Source organism: Meleagris gallopavo, chromosome 4, assembly GCF_000146605.3.
Source record: "Meleagris gallopavo isolate NT-WF06-2002-E0010 breed Aviagen turkey brand Nicholas breeding stock chromosome 4, Turkey_5.1, whole genome shotgun sequence".
NCBI classification, from domain to species: Eukaryota; Metazoa; Chordata; class Aves; order Galliformes; family Phasianidae; genus Meleagris; species Meleagris gallopavo.
The window spans coordinates 31,942,984-31,960,447 of NC_015014.2; the positions used below are offsets into that span (position 1 = coordinate 31,942,984).

Genomic DNA, 17,464 nt, shown 5'->3' on the forward strand with positions numbered 1-17,464 from the left:
TTTTAATACTTGCTTCATCTAATTCCAGCAATTTTTGTAATACAAGCTCAGTGGAAAAAGATGGTCTTGGAAACATTCAGAAGTCTTCCTGTAACAATTAAGGCCAATTTGAACATGTGGTTGCCTTTGAAAAGTTGTTCAAAGGTGGCACGCTGACAGCCGTGAAGACTCCAGCCTTCAATTTACTTATCCACAGAACAAATAGAGGGAAAATAGTGGCAAACCCCAGCCACTCACACAGCACTTCTATTGCCGGTCACACCCTGACCTAGGAAGACCTTCTCCAAAGGGTGAGAAGGTTGCACAGTTTCCAGACTCAGGCAGGCTTGATTTCTCTCTAGAAGCAACCATCTACAGCAGCACAGTCCTCACTCTGATGTGATACTGGTTTATGGGAAATAAGATCAAATTTATTTAACCTACAACTTTTCTTCTTTTTCCAATATTTAACCCTGATGTGTGCAAACAACTAAGACATAGCATGCATATTCACAAGCAGTCTTTCAGTACTGATTCTCTTTACAGTTCTCTTTCATCAAATCTTAAAATGACACTGAAAAGTTTCACAAGTTCATGATGGCTTTGCCAGTTTATTGCACTTTCATTGAGCCAAGAATCAGCATAACACCTTCTGCTAACCAAATTCTTCGCTGAGGGTCCCTGAAAAAATGGGATCCTGCTTTTCTTTTGAATATGTAGCAAAACAGGGAGGGAGAGAGAGAAGAGCACAAAACTCACAAGGTACAGCACAAAGACAAATGGTGACCATGCCTGATTTACCCAAGATTGCATCCCTCTCCCCCTCAGTCTCAAGGAGATACAATAATTCACCGTTTGCTGGAGCAGGGAAAAAGCAACATTAATGAAATGGTTTGGGCCAGCACCCCGGAGACTGATTCAAGCCCTTACTGAAAGGCAAGTTTATTAGACTGAGCTGTCACTTGATAAAATACAGGCAGCCCCTTGTGACCGTCCTAATCCCTCCATCACAGCAGACGGTTGGGGTTGCTGCTGCACGAGGTCACTGCTAGGCCTTGGCCTCTCAGGGCTAGGAAGGAGGCAGGCTCTGCTCTTGCATCTCACGTGGTCCTGGCAAGGGCTTCAGACACAGAGCTTCTGTGAGAAAAAGCAACTAATGACCAATTTTCCCCACTTTTAACCCTCACAGTCTGAAGGCATATTACAGCCTCCCATGAAGAAGTTGAGAGTAGCTTCTGCAGGGGAAGGACATTTCTAAACACAAAATACTTCCAAGTAATTTGATGTAACGTGCAAACAAACCAAATCAAGGAGCTTCTAAAGGAGATGAGCTATAAATCTCGCCAGGCTTCCTTTGAAGCCCACCAACAGGACAGGCCAGATCACAATGCTGAGAAGGAAGAAATGAGCCAGAGGAGAAGTTTCCCGCCTTGTCTATGCACAATGGAGCCCTTTCTCTGCTCCTTTCTGAGGTAATGCACTCTGCCAATTAATATACTTTCAGTCGGGAAGGATACATTAAGGCACTAAGTTTGACTCATTTTTCACTTTTTTTTTTCCTTCTTTTCAATATTGTCATCTAGCCAAATGCTTATAGATAGAAAAGGCTGCAAAAGCGTTCCTGATTGCTGAAATACTGCCCATGGAGTGTTTATTATTACTGCATTAAATGAAACGGAGTCCTCAGTGCCGTTCACTGCATGTGTCATCAAGGTCTGGCCTTCCAAACACATTTAATCCTCATCCATCTCACAGCTAATGAAATGAAAAGTCAAAAGTTGTTAAGTTTCACAGGTGATTAAACAATTTATGCATAATTCAGAAATTAACCTCGGGTAAATCCCATTCAAAGAGCATTAGTAATGCAATTCAGCCTGGAAAAGAAAGCTAAATTTCAGCGAAGATGTGAAACTCATTGTCTTAAATGCATTTGCTCACACAAAGAGCCAATGATGGAAAATTCAATCTGTCAGCTTCTTCACAAAAACAACTGCAGCAGAAGCTGCTCCAGAAGGCTCCATTAGACATAACCCAATGGTAGCATGATGGCATGAGCTCAAGCACATTCCTTGGTGTAAGAAGGAGCTGGAGCTCAATGCTATGATATCTGTACTCACAAGGCTTCCCATCACCATGGAGAAATGGGAAGAGTACTCCTAAGGGAAGAGTATGCTAATACAGGGAAGATTTTGTATTAGCCCAGTACTCTATCAATTTGGTCTGACTCCATATGTGTTATCTACCCACATATTCCTTATTGATGCATTACACTTGTCAAAATAAGAGCACTTGTGTGAATCAAAATGGCAGAAATTGGCTCTTTGTAAGACACTTGATGGCCATTGCTCCCATTGGGTGTGTCTACAAGGCACAGTACAGCACAGTGTAGACGCATTTATTTTAGTCTCAGAGAAGTGAAAATACCAGCCAAGGTTGAGCATACTAATAAAATTAGCTAGGGTAATATAAGCAACTCAGATCTCATTCAGTGCTAGTTTGTGGCTCAAGAAATATCCCAGAAGTCCAATATTAATTCAGCTGTTTGTAACATCCAAAGCCACTGCTTTTTGTCTCAAAACCAAAAATCATTCTCATTTTTCTTAGATGGAAAAACTCACGCATCTACATTGCTTTCCTGTCTACACAGTTATCCAAATACGTCCTTTTTCCTCTCTAAGTAAAACATCACGTCCACAAATTTATTCCTTTATTCTATTATGCTGAAAGATAAAGTTGCAGTTTCACAGAGTTCTCAAAGCTTGTATTCACTTGAAATTAAATGACTAGCTCACATTTCTGCAGTTACTGAGAAATATAAGAAGAGGAAATTACAAATGAAGTAATTTTCAATGGAAAAGAAATAGCTCAGGGCCAAACTCTACCATTCTCAGTGAACTTCCAGTGAAAGTTCTGCTTGCATAAGGACCACAGAATTTGGCCCCTGATAATAAGTAGGTTTCATAAAATGTAGATGTCATATTTGTGGTAAAAGAAGTACTTTCCATGGTTGGGCTGAGTTCCCAGATTTCTTAGTTTTGCTTCAATAGCAAATCTTACTCAAGTCAGTTATTCTAATTATGCTAGAGCATTATCCTTCTTGTGTGTGTGCTTTTCACATTATGCTTAACATTTCACATAAATAAGAGTAGTTAAATTTGTGTAAATTCTGTTCTATTAATCTAACATTTGAATTGTCCCCAACCTATTTTTGATAAACCAGACATGTTTACAATCTACATAAAATTGTTGTACACAGTACACAAGACTCTGCATTCTCCTACAAACAGCTCTGAGTGCCACAGACTTACACTTTTCTTTTACTGAGCTTGCAGGGAAATTTCTACAAACTTTTATAATATTTTAAGCCATTTTGCAGCAGAAGTAGTAATTATTTCTGTCAGACATCTCTTATTTAGAGCATTTTTCTAGAACTATACTAATAGTTTTTAGGTTCCAAAACACAGCCTCTCACAAAGGCTTAAAACATCCACGTTGAAAAACCATTTTCAAGACAGATAGGGAAACGAAGCAGCCATCAAATGATTAATAGCCACAGAATGTGAAGTTAACTCAGGGAAATAAATGGGAAAGATCAAACTGACTGCTCAGTGAACATCAAATCTTTAAAACTTAGAAGACAAAATTCATATATTATTCATATTATTTGAATTTTCAATATCTGTGCACTGTGGTCTGTTTTTATGAACAGAACAGTTTATTTTCAAGGTGACAGCTGTACATATACATTAAGCAGAGAGCCCCACAAATGTCCACATGTCATTGTTGAAATAAAGATTAACCTGGGAGAGTGTCAAAATAGCAACACAGAGTTCAAGAATAAAATTGCTTCCCACGGATGTTCTTCCAAAAACTTAAGCTTTTTGCTTACATCTGCTAAGTAAACATGTGTCTGGGGATGAAGAGAAGGAGCAGACCTTGGGAACCTGCTCCTTGGAGGCTCATGGTGGAGAACAAGTTGCAGAACGAGGTTATGAGAGGCCACCTCATCCTAGGCTGGCTGTGGGATGCAACTTCCCTCTCTGCAGAGAACATCTGGGGAGGTGCCAACGACATGACACCAGGGGACTGTGGAGCAGGCAGGCAGAAGCTGAACCTCCCTCTTCTATTTCCCTCCTCTTTTGCCTGTTTCAGCAAAGCATGGATGGCAAAGATCACCAAAAAGGTCCCCTGATGCTACTGCTCATCTGTGACTGATGAGCCACAAAAAGAGTATGATGACAAAAATGTGTCAGTGTAGAAATTAGAGCAGGCCTCTTCAACTTTTTGCTCCTACCCTCCAAGAGAAGACAGAATCTGTTCAGGTCTCCACACCACAGCCAGACTCCAGCATGAATACGGGGGAACAGTCACAACACTTTGTGGGATAGAGGTGCAAAACAAAACATCTGAAGGAAACTCACAAAGCCATTGAGATGCTTCAAAAACATTCACAAAAAGATTATATTATTGGAAATCATCCCAGCTGTGTGATACTGGATAGCTTACAACAAAAACTAGAAATAAGAGAATGTGTTCAGCATATTATCCACACATTGTTTGAAGTTTTAACGGATCCTCAGTCTTGTCTGTGCAGTGGTTACTACAGAAGACAGTACAACTATAATTCCTTTCAGAAACTAAAAACTCAAAACTTTTTGCCAAAAATAAAATATCAAAATTAAATACTAGAAAACTAACACTAAATTTAAGTAGAACACTATAGATAAAATTAAATGAAATTTAAAAAAAATAAAATTAAATAAAATGAAAATAAAAGACTAATCAAAACACATACGGCAGGCAATTTACCATGTTTTGTGATAAATTAAACACATCATTATCTTGAAAATTGGAAAGCAATTTAACAGAAATGGAATTTTTGCTTTACTGAAATGTGTTGCTTTGCAACAAAGCGGATTTCACTTCTGCAGTCAAACACTCAGTGAATGAGTCCCAGGGCTAGAAGTTGAATGCGTTATTACAGAGCACTAACTTTATCACCCAAGTAAACAAGGCCTTTCTCATAATAAAGCAGCCAATCATTCTTAATGCTTTGATATGCAGATAGAGTGTTCTGAGCCTTACAGAAGCAAGCAGTATTTAAAATGGAGATAGAAAAAGTTAAAATGCAACTAACTTGCATTACACATTTAACTTCTAGTGTAAAAGAAGCTTGATTTGAAACACAGAAAAATTTGAATTAATTTATTTACCTGGAACACATTAGACAGTGCATATGTAAATGAGCAAAAGAAGTAATTATTTGTACAAGATTCTGGCTGCACTGAGCACAGCATAAGCTGGATGTTGGGCAGCTGATAAAGCAGACGTCAGTCAGCAACTCCTGGCTATCAGGTTTTGTCCTCCTCCCAAGGCCCAAGTGTTTTATCTCCTGTGCTACTGGTAAGGTCTAAAGCATAGGTCATTGGAGATGTGGTTTAGGAAAGATGTGTGTAACTATCAAAGATTTCTTAGCAAGAACCACATTTAAATCCAGAACAAAAAAAAATGTCTTTTTCCAAGGAAGTTTCACAAGAAGAAGCTTTAAGGCCAATTTCTTACAGCTGAACATAATTTTCATAACAAGACCTGGCAGATGACTGCCTGTAAGGGAGCATCTTGATGTGTCCACGGTGTATACAGTGTCCAAGGGTAGAGGCATGGCAGTGCACACCACCAGGAAGTCTGGTGACTGCAGCTAGATTAAAGAATAAATTAAAAAAATACATAAGGATTTAAAAATAAAAATATTTTCTTAAATCATCAAACACCCTATCCTTGTTATAAGCTATTGCTGTAAACAGAAACAAACAAATAAAAAACAACAACAAAAAAAAACACCAGAAAAGATGGCTCCTGGAGGGACTGCTGACTAAATTAAATTTTGACTGCTTGTAGTCTTGAATATCCCACAGAGAAATTCCTGTAATGTGTGATTTTGAATTATGATTTAAAAACATCCTTTATAAATAGCAAAGATTAACCAGCAGGATAAGTTTTCAGGTCATATGAATGAGTTTTACTCATTTTATCCTTTCTGAAATTGTAGCTTTGTTACTGAAGAATCAACTAGCAGACATGCCATTTATAAGGTGTAACACCTGATTCAGAAAACAGTTTAAGATCACAATAACTGGAAATGTATTTGTATTTATAAAAGGCTGAAAATTTTTCCTTGCATAGCGTAATGATTACTTATCTTACTCTTTTGCAAAACAACATTCAACAAACTCTTCAACATCTCTGCAGTAGAATTTCATTTAAAAGTGATCTAAGCAAAAGGACAATTATTTTAAGTTAATTTTCACTTAAGACTTCTAAGTTGATTGTAGCAAGACAAATGATAGAACAGATAAGAATAATACTGGATATTTGAGCTTCCTGCATTAGTGGTGCAATAAGCTAATCTTTAAGGTCTTTTCCAATCTGAGCAATTCTACGATTTTATAATACTATAACAGAATAAGCAAGAACATCATCCACACTCATTATTCAATCTTCCTAGAAGGCATAAAACTATGTTCAATGACACAAGAATTCTCACCACTATTTTTTATAAACCAAAAGAAGAAATTAACACTATCCCAACCAAAAAGAGTACACAGTGAAAAAGAGAGCAGTTCACCCAACAACTTCCAGCTAGAAACAGATTATCTCATTTAAAATAAACCTGTAAATGACTTGCTGGATTCTCCACAATCTTGACAGAGGAGAAAAGGAATTACACAAGAAATGTTTGAATGAAAAAGTACATTAAATTTACCATTTTTCTAAAAGTAGTAAGAGCATTCTTGAACTAAAGAAGATAAACCTTTTAATATATATTTGTAACTTTGCTTGCCTTGTCCAAATAAAATCCACCATCAATTAGGAACTGGTCTCAAAGCTGAAGTCTGCCCATGGTTTTAACCTAAGTGAAAAAGTAACTTTCCTTCTTTTCATAGATATTTTAGCTTACTCTGGCCAGCTGACCCCTTTGCCAATCTGAATATACACCTCTCCCAAATCTCACGCCAGAGAACACAAAAACTTGGATTTAGCCCAGGGGAACTCGAACTATTTAAAAAATAATGATCTAATAATGAAGATTTAACTCCAAATAGAAGACAAAATCCCTCAAATGGTATTCTAGGGCCGTATTACACATCTTGCAGGGAAGTCCTCTAAAGGGATGGGCTAAAACTTCATTTCCTTTGGGGAGTAAATTTGCCACATAATATAGACATGGATATAGGCTCTTCCTTGGCAATTACTGTCTAAGGGACATCTGACACCTGACTGACTTTGCCATAACCCTGCTGCCTAAACAGCTCTGTGAGCCTGTTGATTTCCAGAGAAAAATGAAAACATTGCCAACAGTTTCTAGGCTCCATGAAATGGTAGGATCTTGGTATTAGCCTCCCAAATCTACAAAATGCCACTATTGATTCCCCTCTCTCTTGATTTTAAACATGGTAACACAGAATAAATGCTTATCAGAGCTCACTGATAAGTCCGTTGCCAGTTCTCTTGTCTGATTTAGAAATAAATTTAAAAAAAATCATGCAGAACTACTAAAACAATAGATTTTGTAACGGTGGTGAAATAGTAAAAATAAAACAACTAGTAAAATAGCAAAATTAGACTCAAATAGATAGTGTTGGCATGAGGAAGTGCTTCCCTACCAGCACGGAAATAAATGGGGCTGGGATAAAAACAAACATTCATTTTGACAGAGCTGTGGCATAAAACAGATCCTACAAGAGAGTATTCATTATGTAAACTGCTCAGCACCAAGGTAAGCACATCAGCTTCATTTAGCTCAACCATGGCTGAAGTAATGTGCATATTTAGACATAATACAGAAAGCATGAAAAACAGGCCATTTCTAAAGGGAATTTGTGACTTGTTTGTTTGTTTTTGACAGTAACAAGATTTAATAATAGCTGAATTTGTTTTAAAAACACAGCTCATTCTTTTAAAGCAATATGTTTTCACAATGCAAACTGCCTGTTAAGTAGAAACAGTGTATGCTAAGAAAACAGGATGAGTATAAATGTCTCTAAGCCCAGTCATATAAATCTCACATAATGTTAACCCTCAAGACTCTTTCTTTCTATCACCAGAAAATAGAGCCTGCAGTTTTTCCAATATGAAAATACAGTTATCCTTTACTTGTCACCACAGACCAGGAAATATCTCAAAACGTGTCAAAAGAAAGGGTTAGAAGAACAATACAACTATATTGTCAGATTTAATTTGATTTTAAGATTGAAGTGAACCAAAAGCATATGTCAAATGAGAATTCCTGAAAGGGATATAACCTCTATGTTTGGTTGCCCTCCTGCATTCTTGAGGAAAGAATGCATAAGTTAAGGGCCAACATTTTGTAAAGAAAAACATATGGTTGCTTTTTGACACAGGCCAGGAAGGTATACAACAACCAGCTAACTAAATACATTAATCAGTCCACTGGTTCATGCCTTTCAGATTTATCTAAATTAGTAAATAGGTTATTTTAAGAAAATAATTTAAAAACCCACGGCAACACAGATTCTAATTAGAAACATCACATTTTGATTGTGGCTTTATTGTGGCAACATGCTGTTCTGTCCAACCAAAGCAAGATATGGTGGGTGCAGTTTATTTAAACAGTAGTCCTGAGCAGCTAGCAGGTTTCCAGATGTGCTACTCTACCTCCCTGTGACCAATAAATAAAAGGAGGAGGACTGTTGGAATGCTAACATTTTCTCCAGAAAATGGCTCAACGAGTTAAAGCTATGGATGATAAAAGAGGCTGCACCACTTCTTGTCAGGCTGCCAGGACCGAATGTTTACTCATTGCTGGGTCCCCAACAGATGGGGGGAAAAAAATCATTGAGAAAGTCCCTTTCCCCAACCATTTTGCCATGAAGAAGATTACAGCAAAGCAAAACAGATGATTTATGTGTTAGAAACAGACCCGTAAAGACTCATTCAAATAGTTTCACGTAGGTTTCTCAGTGTTTATGTTAGCAGATATTTTGGAGGAGCATCTGCAATCTAAACACTATCGTGTTATTCCACAGACCATCATTTTGCCTGTCATATTTATATTTCACACACTCTGGTCTACAGCTTTTGCTGCATGAGGGGCTCTAAACTGGGATGGGTGAACTTTGGAGCTGAATTATGCTTTGTTTCTTAAACAAAGCCACAGGTGTACAGCTCTGGAAGATGTTGAATACTCCTAATGAGGGATGCTTTGTGCCTCTTTGTAATATCCTACTGCCTTGACCAACAGTCAACTATCTGAGACAAAGTAAGGAGGAAATGCAAAAGTGAGGAAAGAGGCTGAAATCATGAATCTTTGTGGATAGTGTCTCAGAGAAACTGAGCATGAACCAGGCCGTATGGCCACAAATCACTGTCATCTACTGCTGAGCCAAGCACCAGAAAATGTTTTATCAGGTTTTGATACTGCACTCTGTTGATTCAAGATCTATCTTGAGGAGTATGTAGAGGATAGCAGGCAGCGTCAAAGAATAGCTGGGTCAGAGCCAAGTTGATGCTTATGTCATGACTCTGACTTTTGCTTGGGAAAGCATTCTTCTGAAAACTGCCCAACTGACATCTCTGGTGCACATGATTCTGCCAGTGATCCCTTTCTCACCTGTAGCACATGCTTACAAGCAGCTTGGCTCAACTCTTAATACTCAGCAACTTAACAACTTTTCTCATGTGCCCAGGACTGAAATCTGGGCTCTAGGGAGAGCATGCCTGCACAGTGTGATGAAGCACAGACTCCAAAGCCAGTGCGGGCACTCAATCTCATGCAGCCCAGCTGGCACTATGCTTTGCATATGCAGGCTGACATTTTGCCATGTTGTAATCCTTCATCTGCTACAAATAGACTCGGGTTGTGCTGCCAATATGTGCTATTAAAACCCACGAGGTTTAGGGGATGAAGTGATGGTCATGAGCAATGGGGCTACACTTTCTGAGGCCACAGACTGTTTTCAATACACTGTGCTGACACTTCTGGACAAAATTAATTAATTCTTCCGTCAACTTCTCCATAGACAACTACAAAAACACTGTAAGTGCCACAGCCACAAATAGATGAACTGATAATAAATATAACTAAGAAATTCTTGATTATGTATAGGGAGATCAGGAAGACATTCAAAAACATGAAAATTCATCAGTTCTTAAGTCAAAACGTGCTTCTGAGCATGTATTGTGTCTGCTTCTTTGAAACAAAGGAAAGAGTTGGCACAGATTTCTATAGGAGTAGAGTATCATTCTCTAATCTTTTAAATTAGTCAGTGGAGCATAAAAAAAATCGAGATGTAGGTTCTATGAAAAATAGGAAATAGGTTGGAAAGAGAGAATTTTGCCCTTGACGGACTACCCCAACCTCATCAGAGCTAACTGCATCTGGACACCTACCGTGATATTTGTCTGGAAAAGAAGCTATATAAGACGCACCATATATAGCAAGACTTGTTTGGCTGCTAAAGGGGAACCAAAAGACTGTTTATTACAGCTAATAAAAGCTGTACTCAAAGTGCAAACCTCTTCCTTGATTTATTTTCAGAAATAATATGTATGTAAATGCTTTTAGACACGTCTGCTCTCTTCAACATTTTGGCAGCCACTGATTTCTTACACTGCAACACTACCTGTTTTTTATTTGTTGTGGGTTGAATTGACTCTATGCAAGATTCTTCTTTCTAAGAATAGAAGCATTATCAGACAAATACAAGCTAAGATATTAGAAACACATAGTTATATTAGGCAAAGAACTGGACGTGCCAGTGAGAATTTCTTTTATAAACTGTATAATCAGCTGCTCTAGAACAGAATATTTGAATGCACTGTTTACCCATTTCAGATACATCACTGCCATCTTTCTGGTAGTAGAACCAGAAATACCTTATTTAATGAATCAAACATCAACTAGCAAAGGTCAGTGTATTACTGCTGTGATGGATATCCATCACATAACCCTACCAGTAGCGTTTGTATATTTTAAAGTAATACATTCTTCTTCTGATAAGCTACAACTCTTTTAAGAAAGACTTCTTTCCCCATTATTTTTCTTTTTTTCTATTTCAGCTGCCAGATGTCTACAGTAATTCTTGTGCATTCCACAAACGATAATGTAACACACAGTAATACAAGACTTAAGACAAAGCTCAACAGAAAACCCAGAGTCTGTAGCTTGGTCCTTTCTTCCATATTACTGTTGCAAACATCACTCTTTGAAGAGGCCTCAAACAAATTATTTATCTGTACTCTTTACTACCTAGACTGATGAACTCAGTATGACTAATTTAAACATGAGTCCCCTAGAATTTCTTCTCTGAGTACCTGTTATGACTACAGCCCACTTACTACTTCCCTGAAATCAAGGGAAATTTTGGCATCAACTTCTGCAGGAGCAGATTTTCCCATGTTGTTTTATATAGATAAATCACGGCTAACATAGTTTCAAACGTTTTCTTTGATGGTAAGAACTTAGAGAAAGTTTCCAGTCCAATCAAAAGATAACATCTAACATTATTTGGCTAAAAGCTGTAACAAATCATACTGACTGTCTGGTTGGAAACTTAAATGCAATAAACAGTTACCTTTAACTTAAAGTCACTATTTAGCATCTGTTTCTGAACATTTTTGCTAGCATCTTTTTGTACTGATAAGAGGAAACAACATCTTGAGATTATGAGACCATGAAAAATTATTTAAAAACAACAACAACAATAAATTAGTCAGCATAATATATATGTGCTTATGATAGGAACTAATGATACACACTGCTATTGTTGTCAGCCACTGAAGACAAAGGTTCCATGCATAATTCATGTATTAAATCCTCCCCTGAACTTGCTGAAACTAAGAAGTCTTCAAATACAGATAAATATTTTCATTTGCCATGATTGGATAAAAATTCTGGATTTCACATTTCTTAGGAATTAGTTTAGGAAAAGATTATGCTATTGTCAAACTTTTGGCTTATATGTGGTGCTCGGCAGAGGGTAAAACTGATTTCTTGCTATTTTTTTTTTAGAAGGAAATCATTGTTTGCCACTTGACACATGCCCTATGAATTCAGACTCCACATATTTCGTATGTAGGGCAAAATTCTATAGAATTCTACTCAATTTCTAGACGTGCAACTTGGACTGGGAGAGTAAACAGGTACCAAAGATCTGCTTTATCTGATGTATCCAGATTCAGAACTAACATAAGCTTGTTCAAGCCCAAGCATGTCCAAGTCACAAGTGTGCACTTTGCAGCTATACAGTAATGGAAAGCCAGTGTGAAAAAATACAATGTGGCATAGTATCTCCAGCCAAAGTACAAGACAAATGATATGCCAAGTCCTAAAATTATATTTCACAGTTTCAGCTGTGCTCAGACTGTGAAATACCTGAGTACTGCTGCAATAGGAAAATATAAGTCACAGACACTGTCACTGACATAATATACTGTGCACAATACAGTAGAAAACAAAACTGTACCAACTTGTCAACAAGTTGGGTTTGCTTCTATTTTTATTATTTGAAAGTAAGAACAAGTCCTGCAGTAAATTACAAACCATCAGATTCCAGAGGACTGGTGATCCATTCAGGATAAGATGCAGAATGTCTTTGTTACCAATACTCATATCCAAATCTGCAACCTACATTTTATGCTCAGACACCTGTAGTCAAAAAGTCATTAATCTTCATAATAAGAATTCATGTCTGTGTTTTAAACTGAGGGAACTTAAAATACATTTGGGATTTTGGAGCAATCTAAGACTGTATGGTAGGAAAAGCAGAAAATTTAAATGCTAAAATCTAAATTGTCATTACTCTTGAGGGGTAACATTTCAGTAAGATTAACTGTGTAATCCATAGCTCTTTCCTGGCCATTGGTTTGAAATGTCTGCACATTTCTGATGACAACATTAAACTGTTTTTTATTGCTATTGAAGAGGCTCTCATGACCTTGGTAGGATCACTCACTACTATGGTGGAAATAAACCAATCCATCTAAAATCTGTAGTGAGACCTACTAATGCATACGGATAAAAATCTTGATTTCAAGAAAATGAACTCCCTTTGACATCATGTGAGCCCAGATTTCACCCTGGAGAGCTAAACTGAAACTTCAGTACAAATCTCCATGCACTAAAATTTCAGATCGTTAAGAAAGTACTTTTTTTTTTTTTTTTTGTGCATCAGGAATGTAATGCTGTCAAGTAAGGCAAGATTTAACTAGAAGAGACTGCACATTTACTTTACCTGAGTCAGCAGCTGTGATCAATAAAACATACTGCTCCTTCGTTTCTCGGTCCAGGCTCTGCACTAAGCGCAGCTCCCCACTGGCTGAGAGAGTAAAGGCTCCTTCTTCATTGCCACTCACCAGGACATAGGTAAGCTTGCTGTTTAGGCCTTGATCATCATCTCTTGCTACAACCTACAAAAGCAACATAAAGGCATGAAAAAAAATTCAGTAACCAATAAGTGCGGAGTCTGTACAATTTTATTGGGGTAAAGAAAATATTCTCTGTGACATTAATCCTAATTAATGGATTGAACTAATCCCAGTATCTTAAGGCTATTACAAAATAGCTGTAATGGTAAAATGATTTAAAACAGTGGTGGTGGACTTAAAAGCATTGCTTGAAAATTTTAAAATAGTTGATTACTTATCTTTCTTACGTTTAAATACATAAAGATGGCATTGGGGTGCAGTGAAAATCACAGATGACTTGGTATAGACTGAGCTCAGTATCCAAGAACACACTGTATGTCCTGCCATCTCAATCCATTTATTTCTCTTTCAGTGTTTGGAATAGAGCCTCATCCTACATAGGCAAGGATCAGATGGACAGATTTGTTGCATGGATTTTGAAAATGAGCTGAGAGAATAGGGGAAACTCTTGAAGTCCTAGAGTGTGTGAAAAGATAGATGGGGGGGGGTGATGAAGGGGGGATGACACAAAACCAAATTCAAAGCCCAATACCAAATTTTGGCAAAAAGCAAGAAAAAAAAAATACAGAAAGGAAAACAAAACAGCAACCATTGCTTGTTAGGTTACGGCCAAAAGGTAGCTTTTCAATCTTGTGGGTTTTTTGTTTGTTTGTTTGTTTTTTTCCCCAATGGTCAAGGTATATTAATAAAATGTTCCAAGGCATTGTAGCAAATGTATGTAATTGTAGCAAATGCATGTCAATTTGTTGAGCGTACTCACCTGAAGAATGACTTTGGGAAGCGTCTCTAAATTCTCAGGAACATTCACATTGTAGGGAGAAAGTTCAAATGTGGGAATGTAATCATTAACATCTTTCAGAACAATATTGACTGTTGTGGTGTCAGTCCTTGGGCTGCTTCCACGATCGGAGGACTGAACAGTCAGCATATAGGAGGGTTTCCTCTCTCTGTCCAAAGGCTTAGCAACCGTTATCACCCCCGTCACAGAATCGATGCGAAACTCATTACCAGTATCTCCACTCACAATGGAATAGCGAACCTGCCCATTTGTACCCTCATCTCCATCAGCAGCAAGCACCTGGATTAAATCTGTTCCTGTTAAAGTGTTTTCCTCCAACTCTACTCTATAAAGCTTTTGTGCAAAAATGGGATTGTTATCATTAATGTCGAGGACTATGACTATCACATCTGTAGATGAAGAAAGCGATGGCTGGCCCTTGTCCGTAGCCACCACAGTCAATGTGTAGTTGGACACAGCTTCTCTGTCAAGCTCCCCGATCAGCCTGACCTCACCATCAATAGTGCCAATGCTGAATTTATTGCCCAGAGGCCTAAGCAGACTGTACTCGATGTAGCTGTTTGGACCGCTGTCAGGGTCAGTCGCCTGTGCCTTGAACACGACTGTGTCTATCGGTGTATTTTCTGGGATGTAGGTCAGCTTTGGAGAGATAAAGCTAGGAGGGCTGTCATTCACATCCAGCAGAATAATGGAGACTTGAGCTGTGCTTGTGTACCTGGAGGCAGGGAGAGGGGCCATGTCGTGGACTTGAACAACAAGGCTATAGAAAGACTGCTTTTCCCGATCCAAAGGTTGTTGGATGCTCAGCACCCCGCTGTTGTCGATACCAAAGTGCCCTACGCTGTCCCCGGAGGCGATGCTGAATGACAGCTGTGAGTTGGAGCCTGGGGGGCAGGAAAACAGCTAGGTAAGAGAATATGCCTTAATCCCACTGATCTAGATACATAGATGCTTCTAGCCTCATTTCCTACGGAAATGAGGAGCATACGAACATGCCTCCCATTCAGCTTCTCCATCATCATTTTTGAATCCAACAGTTAATTTCAGCAAAGTTTCACAGTGGAACATAAGCCATGGAAATAATTAAATTCTGACAGGAGCTGAAGAGGGACAGGGAAGGATATTGCTAACTAGAGCGGCCACTGAGGGAAAAGCCAGCAGATCTCATCCCTGTACTTCTTTCAGCAAGAACTGCAGTGAGAACATGTACGACTTGTCACATCTGCAATAGTTTTGAAGAAAGTATCAATAGTTCTGCTGCTAAAAGAACAGTTTTTTGCTCCATTCTCCCCATTTCTAGTCAGCAACATTATCATTGACATAATTATTTCATCATTTTTTCCAACCAATTACAAAAAACAAACCAAAAAAACAGAAACTCCCATGCCTAGATGGAGCAGGCCAAGAGTGAATACTGTGGAGAGGTATGCTTACCATACAAGGAAGTGTTCAAAAACACCAGATGAATAGCCTTCATCTTATGACTGAAACACAACTAGCAATTATGGTCAAGGGAGTGATTTATACTTTTGGTACGGGAAATGCATTCTGAGTCTTACAAGGCTTCGAAATGGCTCTAAGTATGCCACATAGCAAACAATGTATATTGCCATTGCAACGTCAGAGCTCACTCTAAACAGCTAATTGTTGGAACACCCAATGGAAATAGAAATAAGTCTTCTTTCATTTATACACATATATTTCTGTATATTTATATGGATTTATATATACACAGATATATTAAGTATTTATCTCATTAATATTTTAATTCATATTGATTTGTTTTCGTGTTTTGGGTCATGAAGACTGTGATTTAGGATTAGCAGATTAACAGACTTTTCACTACTCATTTACCCCTCAAACTCACTTTTACATGCAAAGAAACCAAGCTGCCTGCTTTAGCAGATTATTACTTTGTTGTACATTTTGTCATTTTTACTCAGCAGCTTTTTTCCTTCAACTAAATTGCTTTGATTACAATATTATTACTGTATTTGATTTTTTAATTACTGCTGTTTATTATGCTCAGACTCAGGAACTCTAGTTCTACTTGCCTTCCCCCAAGGGCTACTCTAATTGGCACCTTTCTCTCTCTCCTCTTCTTTGTATGGACATAATTACAAAGCAAATAGAACCAAACATAAAAGACAAAATATTTTTATGCAATTAAAGAAATTAATACATTTATATGCCAGATATTAGTGTTTCTACATTACTTTGATCAAGTAAAGCAATGTAAAAACATAATACAATTCTATTTTCTGTTCAGCTGTACTTCAAAATGATTAATTACATGAATGGAAGACTTCTGATTTCAGTAAAGTACTTCCTGGCAATTCAGTATTTTGGCAACTGACTTCAGAAATAGGTAGAAATTAGAACATTTAGATGAAAACCATTTTTACTAAATTTTAATACTCTTTTTATCCATTGTTTGCTATAGTGGTGCTTGTTCCTATTAAATTTACTACCTGTTCTTCTCACTCCTTCTACCTTTTCATTATTTCCCCTGTAGTTTTAACTAATATTTACTATGTATCTGTATGGTTCAAGTTGACATAAACAGCTGTTGTTTCCCCAAGGTATGTCAAACAAAAAAATAGACAGTGGAGCTGTTTCACTATCACAGTCAGTTTTGCCCTTTACCAACGTTTATCCTAAAACAACAGGTATACATCACTAGAAAACAATGTCTTTTAAGAGCTCTTCTGATCTTTGAAATCATGTAGCACAAACAATCAATGAAATTATATTTGTGTGCATTGTCTGCAAATCACATGCAAAGCAGTACAGTAACGGTTATTTCTGTACTCTACCCAAATACAAGAAAGCACAGGATAAAAAGGTTTGGGCTTGAAACAAAAATACCAACAGATGATAACATTTGCTGAAGTTGCAGTCCTACTGGGTAACTGAGCCTGGCATGACCTTGGAATGAAATTTCTGCCCTACTAATTTTAAATTCAACCTATTAAAAACAGTCAGTGTGCCAGAAAGTAGAAGAGGCAAGATGTCTGGCTGATTTGCTCTTCTAAAGCTCATTTGCTTCCTTCCTAATTGACTGGACGATAAATGTAAAATTGTATGTCAATGTCATGACAGTTCACATTCATTGTACACAGATGAACATTAACATACGAGGAAAAAGAAAGCAGATCCCTAATGGCTAAGTGGAACTAACTTTCAAGAATGTTTGAAACCAAGCATCGTACTGCTAATTTTTTTAAGGTTTTTTTTTTT

General features: G+C 37.6%; 1 protein-coding gene across 1 annotated transcript in view; it reads right to left on the reverse strand.

Annotated features, from left to right (window-relative positions):
- Positions 1-17,464, reverse strand: part of FAT4 (FAT atypical cadherin 4) — a 153,292-nt gene that overhangs the window by 39,347 nt on the left and 96,481 nt on the right. The window contains 2 exon segments of the mRNA XM_010710090.2: positions 13,233-13,407; positions 14,186-15,108. Coding sequence (XP_010708392.2) covers positions 13,233-13,407; positions 14,186-15,108 — 1,098 coding nt within the window.